General features: G+C 48.2%; 1 protein-coding gene across 1 annotated transcript in view; it reads right to left on the bottom strand.

The window, feature by feature from the left end:
* The window catches only part of Otog (otogelin), a 74,314-nt gene that overhangs the window by 10,945 nt on the left and 44,105 nt on the right, over positions 1 to 19,264 (bottom strand). The window contains exons 31-42 of the mRNA XM_076842530.2: positions 16,914 to 16,940; positions 14,335 to 14,502; positions 13,655 to 13,933; positions 11,606 to 11,723; positions 10,707 to 10,786; positions 8,390 to 10,137; positions 7,461 to 7,629; positions 6,999 to 7,144; positions 6,093 to 6,182; positions 2,901 to 3,084; positions 519 to 739; positions 221 to 359 (exon numbers count right to left, since the gene is read on the bottom strand). Coding sequence (XP_076698645.2) covers positions 221 to 359; positions 519 to 739; positions 2,901 to 3,084; positions 6,093 to 6,182; positions 6,999 to 7,144; positions 7,461 to 7,629; positions 8,390 to 10,137; positions 10,707 to 10,786; positions 11,606 to 11,723; positions 13,655 to 13,933; positions 14,335 to 14,502; positions 16,914 to 16,940 — 3,369 coding nt within the window. The remainder of the gene's footprint in view (positions 1 to 220; positions 360 to 518; positions 740 to 2,900; positions 3,085 to 6,092; positions 6,183 to 6,998; positions 7,145 to 7,460; positions 7,630 to 8,389; positions 10,138 to 10,706; positions 10,787 to 11,605; positions 11,724 to 13,654; positions 13,934 to 14,334; positions 14,503 to 16,913; positions 16,941 to 19,264) is intronic.

The following is a 19,264-nucleotide window of genomic DNA, read 5'->3' as shown; positions in this document are numbered from 1 at the left end:
ATTTTTAAAAATTTATAATTTTTATTGCTTAATATAAAATATAGATTGTTCATGAAATACTATTTATAAGTCTATTAATTAATATAAATCAACAAATTTAGAAGGAACAGCTAAATTTGGAAAAGCATAGACTTAAACATGGGTCTGGAAGCCTCTTTATACTCTTAACAGGATGGGAACAAGAGTCCCAAAGGCAGAGATTCCCTGTTCCCCAACTCACGGCAGTAGTCAGAGCGCCGCCACTCAATGCACACATGGAACTTGTGGCACATAGCCACATATACGGTCAGTGCCACACAGGGTTGCTGCACATACTTGGTGTCCCGGATCCACAGCTCACAGAACGACTCTGGGGGAACCTGGGCATATGCATCAGGCAGTGCTGTCTACCTTAGTGCCCCAAATCCCAGGACCCAGCTCCTCCCAGCCATGCCCAGGGAAAAGAGTATGCCTCTGCAAGTGGCTGATGCCCCCTCCCCCAGCCCAGGAGGTCTCCCCATGCTGAACTCAGCACATACAAAGCGGTGACAGGCGCTGAAGGTGCGGTTGGACACCATGCGAAGGCAGGGAGAGCAGTCTGCAGTGGCACAGCTGTCTGGGCGGAACCGGGTCTGGCCTTCTGAGGTCAAGGAGCTGGGCACCTGCCAGCTATCCAGAAAGGGAGCAGGATCCTCAGCCCTGCCCACCACAGAGCCATCCTTCAGGGTGAGGTCATTGGCTGCATCTCCATCACAGATCCCTGAAAGGGGCAGAATTATTCCAATAGTCACAAAAGCCACTACCCTCTGCCAAGTTCTCAGTTCTCACTCTGAAGGTTCACCATGACAATTCTTTGGAAAGTATTACTATTATCTCCATTTTATAGATAAGGGAAATGAGGTACAAAGAAACTAGGAAAACTCCTGTGAAAGAAAATGTCTTTGTCCTAAGGAAATACACTCAAAGGATTTAGGGATAAAAGGAGAGAAGTCTTGAATCTGTTTTCAAATAGTTCAGAAAGTGCACACATGCATATGCACATGTGTATACACAAATTGTATGTACATACGTATATGTATGTGTATATATATGGAGGGAGAAGTGAAAGCAAAAAAAAAATGTGAATAAGTAGTATGTCTGGGCAAAAAATAATGGGACTTCTTTATAATATTTTTTCAACTTCTAAGTCTGACATTGAAATACAAAGTTATCCAAAAGAATATGCTTTAGTGGAAACTGCTGGTTAATTGTAACACTGGTTACCTCTTCTTCGTCGAGCCAGTTAGCCTATTCTTCCCAGCCTCCCTTGTGGCTGGGTGAGACCATGTGACTGAGTCCCAGCCAATAGTATGTGAATAGAGGTGCAGGGCACCATTTCCAGACCTAGTCCACAGAAACTTTCCAAACACATTTCCTCTGTAGAGTTGGTAGCTTGTGCTAAAAATGGCAGAGCCACAAAATAGAAGGCATCTGGGCTTTGAGTAATCACTAATCATTTGGGAACTTCTGACTTCATCTCACACTCTAGCTCCAGACACATACTTCTCTGCCTGAAATGCTTTCTTAGACATACTTTTTTCAAGGGCATCTCAGATACACCCATTCATGACCTTCCCAATTCTACATAAGAGTTGCTGGTTTGCAGGTCTTTCTTTCACAAAAAGTGACAGGACTCATTTTCCTTTGGATTCTCACTTATCTCATCATTCCCCCGTTTGCCTAGTGGGATGCTCAGGATATTAGGTCAGATAAAATAGAGCTATAATCTGACTTTCTGCTCTGATATCTCCAACCACTAGTTTGGTGAATATGAAGCATAATTTGAGTCAAAGCTCTCAGATCTTATTAGCAGTCTTAATGGACACATTTTAGGTCTTGATTTTGAGTCACCAGGGGTATCACAAAAGCATCCTGGGAAGAGTTGACCTGTCAGTTGCCTGCTGACCACAGTGATCTTTGCTAGGGATGAGCAGAGTAGAAGGGAGAAATGGTGAGAAAAGAGTGGTTGTGGTGGTAGTGGTGGTGGTGGGGTGTGTGTACACATGCACATGTGTGAGTGTAATGAAAGGTGTGTCAGTGAGAATGGAAGCCCCATCAAACTGGGATTTTGTTTTGCTTACCATTCTTTCCCCAGTGACTGGTACTTAGTAATTATGTGTGGCACAAAGGAAAAATTAGCATGGGGCTGATTCACAAGTACAAGAGCACGTGTAGGGGGCATTTTGAATGCAGGGGCATGAATATGAATGAACACAATGGGTGCAGGTGGAGGATGGCGGTTGGGAGTGAGTGTGTGTGTGTCTGTGAGACCCATCATCATGATCACAGCAATCTGTCAGGGAGTGGCCCTGCAAGGAGCAGAAGTCCACATCTAGACTCTTCCTGTACCTCTTTTTCTTAGCCAAACACATCCAGTCCCTTAGAGTATGCTCTCTGCAATCATTCTATGGTCTAAAGAGCATTAGTTCTGCATGTTGTGGCAGCTCTGCCATATGCCCTTAGGCAACCACTTAACCTCCCTGAGCCCCCTTTCTTCTTTGGTTCAATGGGAATACTAAGGACCACCTCTTGGGGCTATTGTGTGAATGACCTGGAATAAGTGAGCTCAGAGTGTGGAAGTGCTTTGTGAAGGGTCAGGCACATGCAGACGGGAGGGATTATCTGGCATTAGGAAGCTGTCAGGGAAGCTGACAGACAATCCTAGCTGAAGACAACTGGCTAAGACCACAGCACTGCACCATCTCCCTGCTAGCAGCTTCAGCTTCAGAACACAAGACCTTATACCCTGCTGTCCTGGCAGCTCTGTTGGTCCCACCCCTAGCCTAGTAAACTGTCCCAGACTCTCCTGGTCCAGAAGAACCCGAGTCTGGTTGTGATGGACTAAGGAAACACTCCCCTCCCCCAGCTGGGTCCCACCTCACCACACAGGCCACGGCCTTGGGCCTTGCTGGCTTTGCTGGCCTCCAGGATCATGAGTCCTGAGCTGTGGAGCCACTGGATCTGGATGTATAAAGGAGTCTGGATCATGTACATGTGTCCTGTATCCTCAATTTGGAACCCGTACCTGTTCACAGGTGGCTGCACAGTCTGTGAGTCCACAGTTATCTGGAGAAGTGAGGGATTCAGTGTGAGCACAAGTTGCCTATCTGTCCTTCCATCCATCCATCTGTCCATCCTTCCATCCATCTGTCTGTTCATCCATCCTTTCATCCATACATCTGTCCATCCATCATCTGACAGACATTTATTAGGCATCTCCTATGTGCCAGGCTCTGTTTCAGGCACACATAACCAAGACACAGTCCAAGGTGGCATGGAAGAATTTTAGAAATACTTTTATGAGCAAAAACAATAAAATTAACAGTGGCAGGCTACATCTTGATGTTTGCATAAATATAAATCCTGAGTCACTCCAATCATTTTCTTCTTTCCAGATTCTGCTCAGATAATTTCTTCTGGAAAAATTTCCCTAAATCATAAGCCTGGATTAGACATTCCTCTGGGGTCAGTCCATCTCTGGGATGGACCACTGAGACAAAATTTATTTGTTTGTTAGTCAAGTTTCCCATGAGTTTCTTAAGGGAAGAAACTATGTCTGATTCTTTGAATTCCCAGAACCTACATCTGGACTTGACACATACTGGGGGCTTAATCAGTATTTGTTAAATATTCAACACACCTAGTTCTCACACTTTTAAATTCAAAGCTATGACCTCTGCTCTATATTAACAAGATTAAATTTGAATGTATCATGGGTTATTAGCTTTATGCTATAAAACTGAGAGAGGAAAAAGATTAAGATTATAAAATATTTATTATGACTTAACCTCCTTCTTTCAAGAATAAGCTGTTTTATTAATCACTTTGCAAATTACCTAGCACATGAAAAACTGTGTTGGCATAGAGGGAGTTCCAATCCAGGAGTCAGAAAACTTTGTGACTTTGGACAAGTCTATCTCTCCCATAGCCTGAGCCTTCCTATTTGTTCCAAGAAGGGCTTGGGCTCCATGATCCATGAACATTCTCCAAGTTCTGGGAGTGAATATCCATATTTGAAGCCAGAGATCCTCGTCTATGTTCACAGGACTCCAAGTGCAAGCAAGGACAACGAACAAAAGTTTCAAAGGTAAGGATTTGGACTTCCTCTTCCAACCCAGGCGGAGTAATAAAGTCTGGATTTACCCTCTTGCCTATATAACCCCCCCCACCAAAAAAAAAAAAACCTGACAAAATATATTAAAATATATTGAACAGTTGGCAGCACAATAGAGTAATTCCTGAAAAGGGGGAAACAAATGAGGTGAGCCCTATGATTGCCCATTGTTGCTCAGAGAGTTTCTAGGCCACAGTGTAAGGATAAAGCACCCAGGCAAAGCATATTAGTTACCCTGAATTTACAAGAGTTGGAGGCTCATGGAGGCCAACAAAGCTAGAGTTTGCAGGGCAGATTACTTCAGAGAACAGAGCTGAAAAGAAAAAGTTTGTGCTCTGAAGCTTTGTAGAGTCCCTCCTGACACTGTCCTGACTCTGTTCTGAATTTTCAGCTGAATATTGATCAGTACAGGTAAGAAAGCTACCTGAAACTAGCCTTGTTAAATTTAAAAGGGTTCAGGTTTTGACAAATTGCATTTTCTGAGTGGAGTTAAGTTAGAAATCAATAACAGAAAAGTTTCTGGAAAATCACAAAATATTTGGATACTAAATAAAACACTTATAAATAACTCATGGGTCAAATAAAAGTCAAAGGTATATTTATGTTGAACTATAAAAAAAAGTATGCTGAACTAATAAAACTGAAAGCAACATAATAAAACATGTACAATACAGCTAATTAGTACTTAAAGGATAAACTGTAGCACTTCAGACTTCTGAAAAAAGAAGAGAGGTCTCAAATCAATGGGGGGCTCCTACCTTAATAAACTAGAAAAAAAAGAGACTAAATTAAACCCAGAGTAAGTAAAATAAATATTTGAGAAGATCAGAAATCAATGAAATAAAAAACAAAAACTATAGAGAAAACCTATGAATCCATTCTTTGAGAAGAACAATAAATCCCTAGCCAGCTGGTCAAAGACCACCAAAGACAGAATTATTAGTATCAATGTTGTGGGCACCTCCTTCACCTCCTAACAATTGCTGTCTTCTGTCTCTTTGGTTTGTTTTTCCAAAATGTCATATAGATTGCACAAAGCATATGGTGAGATGCACCCACAATCAGGATGATGGAACTGTCCTATGACATGACTGTGGTGGTAGCTATGAGACTTCAGATTGTATATTACTAAACAAAATGAATTTATGTGTGTAAATTATGCCTTAATTTTTAAGAATGAAGAAATAAAAAGACTAAGCAATGAAATTCAGGGAATATTTTGCATAAGCTTTCATCACATGATAAGCCCACTGTCCCTAGCCCTATTTATGAGAGCTCTAGTGTGATGACCTCGAGTTCAGAGATCAAGAGCAGATTCCTATAGGAAGGCTGCAGGTCTTTACACAGGAATGGGGGTGGAAATCATTACTCTGAGAATGGAGACATAGACCAGCCAGATAGGCAATCCTCTGCAGCTGACATCCATGATCACAGACCACACCCTCAAAGTGACCTTCCTGCTCCTCTATACTTTAGTACTGTCCTACATGTGCCTTGGAGGCTGGTATATAGTCAGTCCCTCTTGTGGGGAGGGAACTCCACTCACGGTGGGCTGACCATGGGAGATTTAATATCAAGCTTATGAAGCTTAGATTCAGGGATTCCTCACTTATATATCTCCTGAATTGTGCCCTAGTAATGTGTTTACATGGCCATATGTTTTTATAAAAATTGCAAAAGTGAGATATTTTAACAGCAATTATTTAAGGCCACCATGTCTTGCCATTTCATCATCATCTTATCACAATCCCTCCTGGTGCCCTTCCTCCCCTGACAATTGGGTGGGAACAAGCATTCTAATTAAAATAACTTCTAGATATACCTAATTTTGCTGTAATAAAAGAGTCTCTTCCTGGTCCTTGCCCCCAATTAACTAAGTCTCAAGGCTCCTCCACCCTTGAATACCCTGACCCTCTATGACTGCTGCCCTGCATGGAGTTCATGTCTTTGATACACTCACCTTCCTATTGAAGCGGTCAACTGTGATCTGATGGGCCAGGTGAGTAACATTTAGTACCACCAGACAGAATGGGGGCCAATTCAGATGTCCCTGCAGAGAGAACCCAGCCTCATCAACCCAGACTCCTGTTTTGAGTCTTGCTCAAAGTAAACAAGTACAGCAAGTGTGAGCACACTCGCAGGAATGAACAAGGTACACGAAATCTCACAGAACATTTCTGGTTGCACCTGACCTCATGAAAACCCAGCCAAAAATAAAGAAAATAAAATAAATAAGAAAAAAGCTGCCTCCTTCCGCCTGGCTCATGGGGGCATCCTGGTAGGCAATCCTCTGCAGCTGGCACCTATGATCACAGACCACACCCTCAAAGTGACCTTCCTGCTCCTCTGTACTTTAGTACTGTCCTACATGTGCCTTGGAGGCTGGTATACTGAGAATGGTGCCAGCCCCAGGAAGGGCCAAGAGTGGTGCTCTCCACTCAACTCTTTCCCATGGTCACTTGGGGAGCTATTCTGAGAGACCATTCCAAGAGATTCCTGGGAGACAGAGGAAGCTGTAGAAGAGGTGTTTTCACATCTGTCCTCACCTCTGGGACCCTTTGAAACCAGCTAATGAGCCAAGCACAGTGGTGCACCCCTGAAATCCCAGCTACTCGGGAGACTGAAGCAGGAGGATTGCAAGTTCAAAACCAGCCTCAGAAACTTAGCAAGGCCCTAAGCAATTTGGCAAGACCCTATCTCAAAATAAAAAATAAAAAGGGCTGGGGATGTGGCTCAGTGATAGAGCATCCCTGAGTTCAATTCCTGGTACAAGCAAAACAAAACAACCAGCTCACTTCTCAATTTCCCCTCTAAATCTAGTTCAATTCCCAGGGCGTGTCAGGAAGGGGAGGTAAGGCACAGTCACCAGGTTGGCACTTTTGCAGTCCAGGACATGGACGCTGATCATTTCGTCTGGGCTCTGGCTGAGGATGTAGATGGCCTCCTTGAACAGGGCTACATGACTCCCATCGAAGGTCACGAAGCTCAGGTCAGGGAAGACTGAGCATCGACCTGGGGGCAAGGGCAGGGGTAGGGCAGGAGGAAAATAAACAGATGACTCCAAGGCCAAGGCCACTTAGGAAGACAGGGCAGGTGCCTGGGCCCTTTCCTAGATTATTCAGAGGCCTTAGGGTCTGGAGAGTGCCTCAGATCAAGTGTCTCACAGAGATCAGAGGTTGCAAGGGTAGGAAATCTGCCAGGTCAGGGGGTCATACTGATGAGAGGCCCGTGGGAGAGGAGGCAGGGGAACACACAAATCAGAGGTAGAGGTCATGTTGGGGTAGGAGTACGAGGAGGACACCGAGGCTTTGGCTGACCCATGACTCACAGGCACATTCCCAGAGGGGGCAGCAGTGGTCCCCGCCCACCCGCACTGCAAGGCCCAGGACCCCACAGCGAGGAGGTGCAGCGCTCTGAGGACAGTGCTGGGACTGGTTCACACGAATCAGCTGGCCTTCTAGGCAGATGTGGCGAATGCAGTCCTTCTCTGCAATTGGCTGGGCACAGAGTGGAGAAACAGCATGAGTGCTCATCCCAGGGGCTACAGTCCCTCCTCTGCCCCCAAATCTGCTGGAACGATGCAGGTTTTTAATAGGGCAGGGGACTTTGAAGTAAAACTACTAGGAAATGGTGCCCTCACCCTCTACCAGTCTACCAAACTATCTGGGGTCTGGGGCTGCATATAGTGACAGATTGGGGACCAAGGGACAGATTCCCTGAAACCTCTGCATATCCGCCTGCCCTCAGGTACACAGACATACAGTCACACTAGCTCACACTCAGATACCCAAGCAAGCCTATACATTCATGTGCATGTGTGTGGCACATGCATACAAACAGACCCATTTTCTCCCTGTTTTACATAAACATGTCTCACACACTACAAGAACACACACACACGAGCACTCATTGGAAGTCAGACACACATGAACACAAAAGTGGGAAGACCATCTCAATGCAGGTACTCAGACACAAACACACACTTACTGGCACACCCTTGTTCTCACACCCTGGGCAACACTCCAAGCCATCCAATCAGCCCCTGGGGCCCAGATGGGCAGAGTAGGACCCAGCTATGGCTTTGGGGACCTAGAGGATCTGGGGAAGTTTTCAGACACCAGCAGATTTGGGCAAGCGTGAGGACCGTGACTGCATCCTGGCAGCTGGTTAAAGACGGAGGCTGCAGCTGGCCCACAATGTACTAGTGTCCAGTCTAATGGTAGGGGGATAGAAGGCTTGGAGGGACAAGTCACTCACAACACAGGTGGCAGATGTGTTGGCCTCAGTGGTGGTTGACAAGGACTCAGCAGGACCCTGTGCAATGCTCTGGGCTGGGGCTGAGCGCCCAGATTGCTCTGTGGTGGCCTCACCAACTGGCTCCGCTTGGGGCTGGGGCCCTGCTGAGATTCCATGGGCCTCTGTCTGCTGAGGTAGCAGAACCAGTGAGCTCTGCCAGGAGCTCGTCCTGGCTGAAACATGGCCCAATGGGTAGGATGTGGGCACTGGTGACACTGTGCCAGTCCAGAAGCCCTCAGCCTCAGTCACCAATGTGGCAAGGGTGCGGGCCACAGCAGGTGTGAACTCTGTGGTCCCACCTTGGGCAGAACCATATACATAAGTAGGCAGAGACACTTGCTTGGAGAGGATGGTCATTTTCTGTGTGGTACTCTTTCGTGGAGCAATGGATACTGTGGAGGCCACCCCTGCAGCCACGGCCACACCTCCAAAGGTTGGGCGTTTAACTCCCAGAAGCAGGCCTGGAGCTATGCTTGTTGTATCTTCAGCCGGGGTGAGAGGCAGTGCTGGGCTAAGTGTCAGAGCAGGTGGAGTTGTGGTTGTCGTCAGAGACGTGGCCTGATGCTGAAGTGGAGGCGTGATGACAGAGCCTTTGGGGCCTGATGTGGCCACTGAGGCAGATGTGCCCACCTTGGCCAAGGGTAGGCTGGTATCAGGAGGCAGACCAGAGAGGAGCTGGGATGGCCTAGTTGACTCCAGAGACCTGGAGGCTGTGGCCCCTAGCCCGTGAGCAACTGTGGTCAGGCTGGTAGCTACCAGGGGCCCTGGGGACAGAGCTGCAGGCCTGGTGGCTGAGGTATGCTGGACTGGGCGGGGCAGGGCAGTGGGGACTAGACTTGGATGTGGGGATGCTGGCAGTCCTATGGGATGGCCATGCCCAGTCGCACCCTTCTCTGTGGATGGCACTACCTGCCTTCCTGTTGCGGCAAGAGAACTAACTGGAGTCTGCTGTGGTGCTGTGCTGGCCGTGGCCGGGGAGCTGCTGGGACTTGAAAGGGTCTGGGTCTGAATGGGCTGGGGGATCTCTGTCTTGTTTGTGACCTTAGCTGATGAGGGTGTCAACAAAGTCTTGTGGGATCCTGAGGAGGTAGGGGACATGGAGATCACTCCAGAAGAAGCCACAGGCCTGGAGGAGATACTTGCTGGCAAGGCAGGCTGTAGGGGTGTCGTCTTAATAGTCAAGGAGCCATGACCTGTGACTGTCACTGCTTTGGTCATGAGTGGGAAGCGAGGTGCAGGGGGTGACCGTGAGGAGACTGTGATGTTGGGGCTCCCTGCGAAGGTCATAGTCACCCTGGCTGTCTCCACAGCACCTGATACTATTCCAGGTGTGGGTGTCTGCAGCAAAAGGGGGAGGGTTGCAGATTCTGGGGGGTAGGAGGTGGCCAGGAGGCTGGTAGTCGCCCCCTTGCTAGCAGGGGCCTCTGTGGGGTGGGTAGAGAGGGTGGATGCAGTGAGCCCCAGCGGCTGTTGCAGAGAGGACTGGGTGGGGCTTGGGGACAGTATTGTCCCTTTACTGGCTGCCATTGGTGGGTTCAGGGCCCCAGTGAGTGGAGCTGCTGGAGTGAGAGCTGGCCTGTAGGTGGGGGCCCTGAGAGTTTCCTGAAGAAGTTGAGGTTGCTTGTCACTGGAGGTGGGTGGCACTTGCCCGAGAGGCAGAGTCTCATTGCCAAGCGCCCCTGTGGGAACCCAAATTGCAGGCTCTACACCTGAGCAGACAAGAGAAGAGGTTCGGAAGGTTACCATCACTGGGCAACACTGAAGTGTGGGCCTGGACAACTGGCACCCTAACTGATAGGGTGAGGACAGCTTCCAATGGCTGTGCCTTGACATTGGATGACTTCAGAGAAGTTATCAGACTGCCCCGACCTCAAATCCTGATCCAGAGCCAAGAGAACTAAGTCTAAGCCTGGCTGCCCCACCTACTCATTATAAGATACCAAGCTGAAGGCTGGGGTTGTGTCTTAGTAGTAGAGCACTTGCTTGGCATGTGTGAGGCACTAGGTTCGATTCTCGGCACCACATATAAATAAATTATTTAATTAAATAAAGGTCGACCCCAAGCTGATGCTATTCCCACTCTGTGCCTTGTTTTTTTTTTCTCTCTCTCTATAAATGGATCAAGTGGGCCAGATGAGGCTCTGTCTGCTCTTTTTCCTTTGGAAGGCCCTGTGCTGACCCTGTTGATCTAGGACCCAGGGTTCTGAGCATGACTCCTCAGTAACACCCTGAGGACTGGAGGAAATCTGAGGGAGAAAGGAAAATTCAGGCCACTTACAATCCTCCAAGTAGACACATCTCTGTGTGACTTCATCCAGGACCTTGGGAGCAGGGCACACAGGGACACAGCCTTCTATCCTGAGGACAGAGCAGGGAGCAGTTTAATGGTCTAAAATATGTGTTGGTCACCCTTTCTTACCTGGATAAAACAGGTCTCATCCTTCCTTAGGATACATGTGTGTATGTGCCCAGGCTTATCATACACACCCTCACATGAACCTCCACAGAGATATGTCACACACATGTACAGGAACTCACATACCCAAATATATGTGCCACACACTCCTACACACTCCTACCCATTAGGCTAAAAGGGAGAATGCATGCACAGGATACAGTTATGCACACACTGTGCATATGCTCACATGTCTCCACAAAGGCACATTCTCACACAGCCTCATGTACTCCCTGCAAACCTGAAGGGTTCCAAAATATTTACACATACATACATATCTATACAGGCTCCCACAAACAATAATGTGTCACCTTGTGCATGTATACAATACCCACCTACATGCAGCTCACAGGTGCACAGGTGCAGCTGTGGACAGCTCATGTACTCTTGGACATACAAACATACACAAGGCTCAGCTGTAAGTACATCATACACAAATAGATAAACACACATTTGTGGGTCTGTTTGTATGTGTGTCACACTCAAATATAAAGATATAAAGAAACACATTTACTCTGGGGCACACATCCCCATACACACAAGAAACACTCATATACAAGTACATTTGAGTACATACATCTTAATACATGCTCATGCGCATGCCCACAGACTACAAACAAGCCCATTCACACCTGTGTATGTGTATACAAACATGTACATATATATGCTCAAAACCCTTGTGCACATCTGGACTCCACACCCAGAATCCCCTGGTCCCTCACCTGGGTACATCCTGGCAGCTGGCTGCCTGTGGGTCTCGGCAGGTTTGGAAGCAGGGGCTGGCACACGCATCATAGCGCCACTCACAGATTGGGTAGGCAGCCCCCAGTGACTTGGCATCTAGAAAGATGAGAGTCTCTCGACTGATGGAGGCTGGGCACCAGCTCTGTCAAGCACCAGAGCACAGAGGTAATCCCTGCTCAGCGCATGACCTCCCTACCCAGTGGAGGAGTCAAGTGGACTCGTGTAGGAAAAGTGAAGGGAGAAAAAGCCAAGCTAAGAGAACTGTATCCATGATGGCTGGGGTCAGAACCTGGGAATCTTAAGGATAGGGAGCTTTGAATTTGGTGTAGGCTGAGCCTGAGGGAGCCCTCATAAGGGGTTTTGAGGATGGCCAAAGAGGAGGCTTGGACTCCTGATCTTTCACTAAGGTTTCCTTGTCACCCTGCTCCTCTGGGTCTTGGTTCCAGGCTTGCCCTGTACCCCAGGGCACAGTCACCTCCCTTATGCTCTACTCTGGCAGGGCCACTGCAGACCTCTATGAAGATAAGAGGCTCACCCTTGAGGGGTGGAGTGAGGCACTGGGGAACTCTGAGCCCAAGGCCCTGCTGGAATACTGTCAGCAGGTAGAGGAGGCCCTCTTCCCCAAGCTCTGCTTTCTGTATCCAGGGGCCTTCCCAAAGTAGCCTCTCAGGACCTGGGTACAGCTTGAGAGCTGCCTTTGTTGCCCCAGTAGCTGGAGCAATGATGACAATAACAATAACCAACTCTTACACAGCACAGAGTCCTACACTAAACAGTTCATACATACTTACTCATTAATCCTCCCAATAATCCTATGAAGTAGGCATTGTTATTAACCCCAGTTTATAGATGAAGAAACTGAGGCACAGATGATGGCAGGAAAATAAACTTTTCCAGGGGAGATGTTCTCAAAAGAGGCCCCTGTGGCCAGTGCTGGATAAATTAGGGAAGGCACTGTGGCCTGTGATGACTGGGGCTTGGAGGCAGACCTGGCCCCAGACTATGTTGGCACAAGTGACCAGTCTCTAAAACTGTAGTCTGAGCAGGGAGGTGTGGGCAGGCTCTGCCACGAGCTGAGGAAAGCAGCCCCACCCTGTCAGCCTGTTCTGACCCTGATCCCCACATTGCTACCAACCGTGAAGAAACTGCTTTTCCAAGAGCTTGGCATTTAGGGAACATCTACTATGTGTCAGGCCCAGTGCAAAGCTCTTGGGAACCAGTCCATCCTCACAACAGACTTCTGAGGCATATGTTCCCATTTTAGAGGTAAAGTCACAGAATGATGGAGGTTGTCCAAGTACCAAGGACCAGGGTCAGGATTAGAACCCAGGCTGTCCAGCTTCAAAACCTGGGATCATTCTGCTCTGCCTTAGTGTCTTCAAGAGAGAGACACAGCCTACTTCTGCCATCAGTTGGTGATGAATTAATAGAGACTGGGGTTCATGGAGGACTCAGTGTATTACCGCTTCCTGTAAGAATGGCCCCGAGGTTTAGGCAGAGATCTACATTTTGGGAACAGACCCACCTGGCAGGGGGAGAGTAAGCCTTAGCCTCTAGTGGAAAGATGAGGGAGCTGCCCCACCACTGCACAGGCCTCCCATGGGAGGAGTGGAGGCTGCTGGCTCCTCAGCCTGGTGCCCCAGTGGGCGGTCTCAAAGCTACGGAGCAGACGTGTAACCATCCGCAGGAAACCTGAGCCATCAGCTATGTGAGCTGCCACCAGGATCATTTCTCCCCTCACTTCCACAAAGGCCACGTATTTTTAGACCATGTAATTAGCGTGTGATAGGAGGCAGGACCCAGGAAACTGGCTGGTCCCCAAGCCACACGGCTCATGGCTTCCTAGACTGGTAACATGGAGAACAGGTCACTTTCTATCCTAGGGGAAGCTGCTTATGGCTCCCTCTGCCAGGAGGGTAAGAGTTCTATTAGGGCAATGGGAAAGGAGTAGTTGGGAAAGGGCAGGAAGAGTAGTTGAGTGAGGACCAAGGGCCAAAGCCCAAGGGTGATGGCAAGTATACACCTACCCCAAAGATGGAAGAGTGTGCCCCAGCGGAATGCCTCTGTGTGCTCATATAGCCGCAAGGCCAGCCCGAGGCCTGATACATAGAGGAAGAAGCCTGGCTTTGCCAGAGATTCCAGGGCCACCAGGCCCACCCGCCATGTCCCTTGATGCAGCAAGAAGGAGGCGTGGTGGTGGAAGGTTTCACTGCCCTGCCACTTAGCCAGCTCCACAGACCCATTGGCGGTGACGTGGAAGAAGAAGTTGGGTCTGTCTGCTGCCTCCAGGGATACCACATCTGGGTCTGCACAGAGACACATGGGTAAGGTCAGCACAGAGGGGTCCAGACTGAGGGTGAGCAGGCAGCACGCTGGCACAGGTCTGCATTCGCAATTGGCTCAGGGTAGCAGTCCCCTGTGGGCTAACAGGGTCCTGCTCCTCCATAGCTTCCCTGGTTCCCTCAGCCAACTACTTCTGCCTGCTAGCTGCCTCCTGTTCCCACTATCTCTGTCTTGGGGGAGGTGAAGGTTTACAGAAGTCCCTGACTACAGAGCCTGAGAAGGTGGCTGAACTGCCTCCTTCTCTCATATCCTCCCCCACCTCCCTCCCTCCTTCCCTCCTTTCTCTCCTTCCCTCCCAGCCTCCCCTCCTTCAGCACCTGCCTCTCTCCCAAAAGAGCTGGACTGAGGCCAGGGTGGGACTTACCATGGGCCTTGGCCTTGTACAGAGCAGCTGTCAGCAGGAAATTCACAATGTCCCCTGGCGCCACATCTTCTGCCCTCACTAGGGCTATGTCATTGCCCACAGCCTTCATGACCACGAGGGCACCACTAGCCGCCACACTGGACAGCTGGTAGGGGCCCTTACCTAGTGCTAGAGAAAAGAGGCCAGTCATAAGCCCCAACTCCCGTCCACTCATCTCACCTACATCAGAGGCTGGGTGTCAGGGAGGAACTGTTTGTGGCCTCTTATCCCAGGCTTTGATTTCTATAAGAAGGAAGGGAGAGGAGATTCAGGCTGGAAGCCCCTGAAGGAAATTGACCCTCTACACAGTGGCTGAATCTTTCACAGAGAACCTCAGAAGAAGGATACCCCCAAAGGGTACCCAGGCCCCCAAATGTCTCTCCATGCCTATCTCACTCCTGCAACATTTCCATGTCATTCACTTCTCTGTTTTGGGTCACCCTAAGACAAGACATCTATACATAATCTCTGCCTATCCACTCGGAGAGTTGGGCTCAGCAATAGCATTCACCTATTTATTTCAAGCACATGACACTTTAGTGTTTTCAGGTTCTGTAGCTGTGGGTATAGGTTAGAGTGGGACGTGGGTTTTCTAGGTGAATGCAAGTCTCCTAACTGAGATTCCTGCCTCTGGTGTGTCCCCATGGCTACCTGAGCAACACTCCCTTCTGGGACTGGTCTGGGGCTCCCCATGCCTTCTCCCCATAGATCCAAAGAGCCCAACCCTCCCGTGCCACACATACACCTGTGCCACCCCTTCCCCTACTCCCTGGCCCCTGCCATACTGAACTTCTCTCACTCTTCCTTAAAAGAACCATGCTCTGTCCTAGCTCATTTCTCCATCTTGCTGTTCCACCCCCACAGAGTAGTCCTCTGTTTTGTGCCTGGCATATGCCTACGCAGTCTCTAGGGACAAGCTCAAATGTCACCTCCTTGGTGAAGCTTTCCCTGCACCCTCTCCTGCAACACACAAAAGTTTTCCCTCTTTCTTTGTGTCCCACCAGCTCTATGATGAGGATCTGAACTGGGGGTCCCTGTAATCTTCCCCACCAAACAGAAGATGGGCTGTCCTATATGGTAAATGGTTAACAACTGGCTCTGGAGAAGTAAAAGTGAGTGTGAAGTGTTTGCTGATTTCCATGGTGTAAATATTCTCGGCAGTGATCGATTTCAAACAACAAACTGAATGAGGAGTTAGGAACACAAACTGGGTGCCAGGGAGGCAGTGAGAGCTGCTCCAGGGATCCCTTGTGACAGGTCCCTTTACCGTTGACTTCCCAGAACCCCACAGGGCCTGGGCCAGAGAAAATGTTGATAGAAGAGTGGAGCAAGGAACGAAGAGGTGGGTGGGTGAGTAGGTGGAGGATGCTAGAAACAGCTTGTCCTTTGCCAGTTATTGCCACCCAAAATGCCACAGAAGGGAGAAATCTCTGCTCAGAGCTGTTTTGCTGAAATGTCTTGCCTGATGTCAGACAGGCCCTGCCTGTCCCAGGATTGCAATTCTTCCATTAGAGATTCATTCCTTTAGGAGTTGAAGATTTGGGGCCAGTAGGATTCCCTAGGGACCAACATTTTGGCATTTTGGTCCCTAGGGACCAACATTATACCATTGTCTAGCCCTGATCTTACAGACCCCCTAACTGGGGGTCTTTTTAAAGAGAGAGGGCAAAATTCCCCTAGCCCATCCCCTTCCTGCCATATTCTTGTCAGGGGTTGTGTCTCAAACCAAAATCAGATAATGCAGGTAAATGAGGACAAATCCTTAGGCCTATACCCACACAGACTGGCTCGTGCAGGATGATACCTCGAGGGTTGGGGGCTTAGAAGTCAAGATGGAACAGCACTAAGGATCAGAGGAGCATCTATCTCTGCCAAGGCCTGACCTTGGCCCAACTGAACAAAATTCAGTGCTGAAAAATACTCTGGGTAGCCCTCCCCCTGCTGCCAGTTCAGCCCCAGGATGAAATTGATCATATGGCTCTAATGCTGGATACTTAAACCTCCTTGGGTCCTTAGTTATGACCTTTGATTTTGCCCTCATTAACAATCTAGGTGTGTGAGCATATCTTGGTATCCTGAAACCTTGACTATATTTGAAGATGGATCTGACAGGCCATATGTTTTGCCCCAGGCTTCCTCAGAAAGAGCAGTTTGCATTTGCTTTTGCCAACTCAAATCTTCAGGGAACCTAAGACGACATTCCGTGGGCCTGATGAGCTACATTAGGAAGGCAGCAAAGAAGGCACATTGGTGCAAATGGGGGTTGTACTTCCTGGCAAAGCTGCCCTGGGTGAGCACAATCTCTGGGAAGCTGACTGGCCTGGGCCCACACAGGGCCTGCAGGAACCAATAGAACAGGTTCCCTAGGCATCCCTGGGCCCCCACACTATCAGGGCTATTTGCATAACAGAGTTCCTCCCAGATCTATGTAAGCTCTTCTAGGGACAGCTGCACCTCAGGATGGCCAATGCTGGTGTGGTGTAAGGGTAGGGCTGGCAGTTCCTAGCCCTTGAGTCTCCATTTGGGGACGATGGGCTTACCTTTGTTAAAGAAGTCACAGTCATATGCTGAAAGAGAGAACAGAGACTTCTTGAGAGCTGGTTCAGAGCCTGGAACAGATAGAGTCAAGGCCCCTAGCATACCAGCCTCCCTCCTTCCCCAAGAGCCAGACCTGGCCTGGCTTCCAAACTCCAAGATTTAGGAATGGTCTTAGATTCAGATGTCTTAAGGATAAGGAAATACAGCAGTTCCTCTATGCACCCCCAGAACAAGACTCAAAGCCTATTCAGCAATGGGTTGAATAAATGAATGAATGAATGCTGGCAGAAGGTTGTATTTTGTGTGGCTCTAAAGAGTAGGTTTAGAACCAAGGAATAGGAGCTCCAACTGGAAATATCGTGGAAGATCTCCAGAGGAGGAATGCAAGCATAAGAAAGAAGGTGGTTTTCAAAGAGCTTTGAGTGGGAAGGGGACCAAGGGCCTCCAGAGTCCCAAGCTTCTTCAGGCTCTTCTGTGTAATCTCCCTGGCTCAGAAGTACTTCCAATCAGTCAGGCATTGACAAGCTCCTAGCAGTGATCTTAGCACGCCCTCTAGTGGCAGAGTCTAGCACCACAGCCTGTTCCCCTGGTGCCTCAGCCATGGATTCCTCAATCCACAAGAGTAAGCTGGGAACTTGCAGGGATACCTAAAACCAGGAATAAGGTCGTGAGGTATGAGCTGGGTGGACCTGGGATAAAGGTTGAGGAGGGGTCTGCTTCACACGTATGCATGGTCTGAAGACAGTCACCAACTCCACTCCACACTCCCAGCCTATGGTTAACATCTTTAACATTGCCCTCCATCAAGGGCACTCGTTCAGGAAGTAACCTGCCATGTGGCAACAGGAGAGTACCAACGTCTCCTCATTTGTGAACCCTGCTCTGAATAAACATAACTTGAACTAGAAATTCTACGTCCAAGTCTCTGGTTTCAGCTATGTACTCAGTCAACAGGTGGCTCAGAAGAGTCCTTGAAAGCCAGCTATCTGGGGTCCTAGCAGAGTTCAAATCCCATGTCTCTTCACTCATCAACTGAGTGTACTGGGGCAGGTTACTTAACATCTGCCAAATATAGTGTCCTCCTGCTATCACCTTCCAGGGTAAGGCAAAATGCTTGCCTCAGGAGCAATATTTAAGGAGAGAGGGCAAAATTCTCAGTAATTAAATCGTGAAAGTTGTCAGAACCAAACAGAGTCACTTGTGTAAAACTCCAACAGCAGCAACAAAATAATGCAGGAAATGAGAAAGGCATGAAAGGGGATCTCACATATACACACCTGGAAATAAGAACTACCACAAAAACTTGCCCGAACTACACCCCTGCACCAAGAATACTTATGCAAGGACATCTGTTCTAAACGGTCTGTTCAATCTTGGACTATTGATCCTTGTTTTTAATCTTTAAGCCAAGGATTGTTTTGCTTCCAAAATATCATATAAATCTCATTTTGCCTCTAAGAACTTCCCCTTGCCACAGCCTCTTTGAATACACTCTCAGCTTACTCTGGCAGACATATTCCCACTGCAGTGCTATTCCCAAATAAACTTATTAGTCTCTGAAGAATTTTTCTCTGTGTCTTATTTAGGTGAATAAAATAAATGCTACTTTAATGCAATGGTTTTTCTATACCAAAATTAATGCAAAAGTCCATGATAAAATATCAAATTTTAAAATAAAGATGGGCTGAGCCTGAGGCAAAAGGAAAAAAATCAATAATATTGATCCTTTGATATTTTGTTCATCAAGGATTTTTTTGCAGCCATTTTTATTTTTTAAAAAACATTGCATTAATATGTTATTTTGCTTGTTTCCTGAGTTTTCTGGTGCCCCCTAAGTCTCATGCTTCAATGAGTATCTCACTCACCTCACTCTAGTCCTGGGTATCAATGAGGTAATGCACACATGGCACAGAGCCTGGCTCACAGTAGATACTATGTAAGTGTCTGTATCCCTCTCCTTCCTGAAAGATTGCTATCAGAGAAGCAGAGGGACAGAGAGAATGCATGAAGACCCAGGGCATATGTGGTAAAGGATCTTGGAGGAAAACAGGCAAAAGAAAGAGAGGTTCAAGGCAGGTGCTTCCCATCATCCTCCTAGGGTCTTCCTACCTGAAGGACATACCAGCACCCATGTCTCCATGAAAAAAAATGACTGCAACCCCCACAACAAGTGCAGAGCACTGGGTCAAATGCTTCCCATGCATTGTCTCATGTACATCCTAACACTTGTCTCCACCCCTCTACTACAGAGAAGGAAACTCAGTGTAAGGAATGCACCTAGGCCAGCTGGCTTAGTGGAACTGGGGTCCAAACACGGATGGTCTGACTCCAGAACCTGGGTAATCATTATTGC

Source organism: Callospermophilus lateralis, chromosome 2, assembly GCF_048772815.1.
Source record: "Callospermophilus lateralis isolate mCalLat2 chromosome 2, mCalLat2.hap1, whole genome shotgun sequence".
Taxonomy (NCBI): Eukaryota; Metazoa; Chordata; class Mammalia; order Rodentia; family Sciuridae; genus Callospermophilus; species Callospermophilus lateralis.
This window is presented reverse-complemented; position numbering and strand designations above follow the sequence as displayed.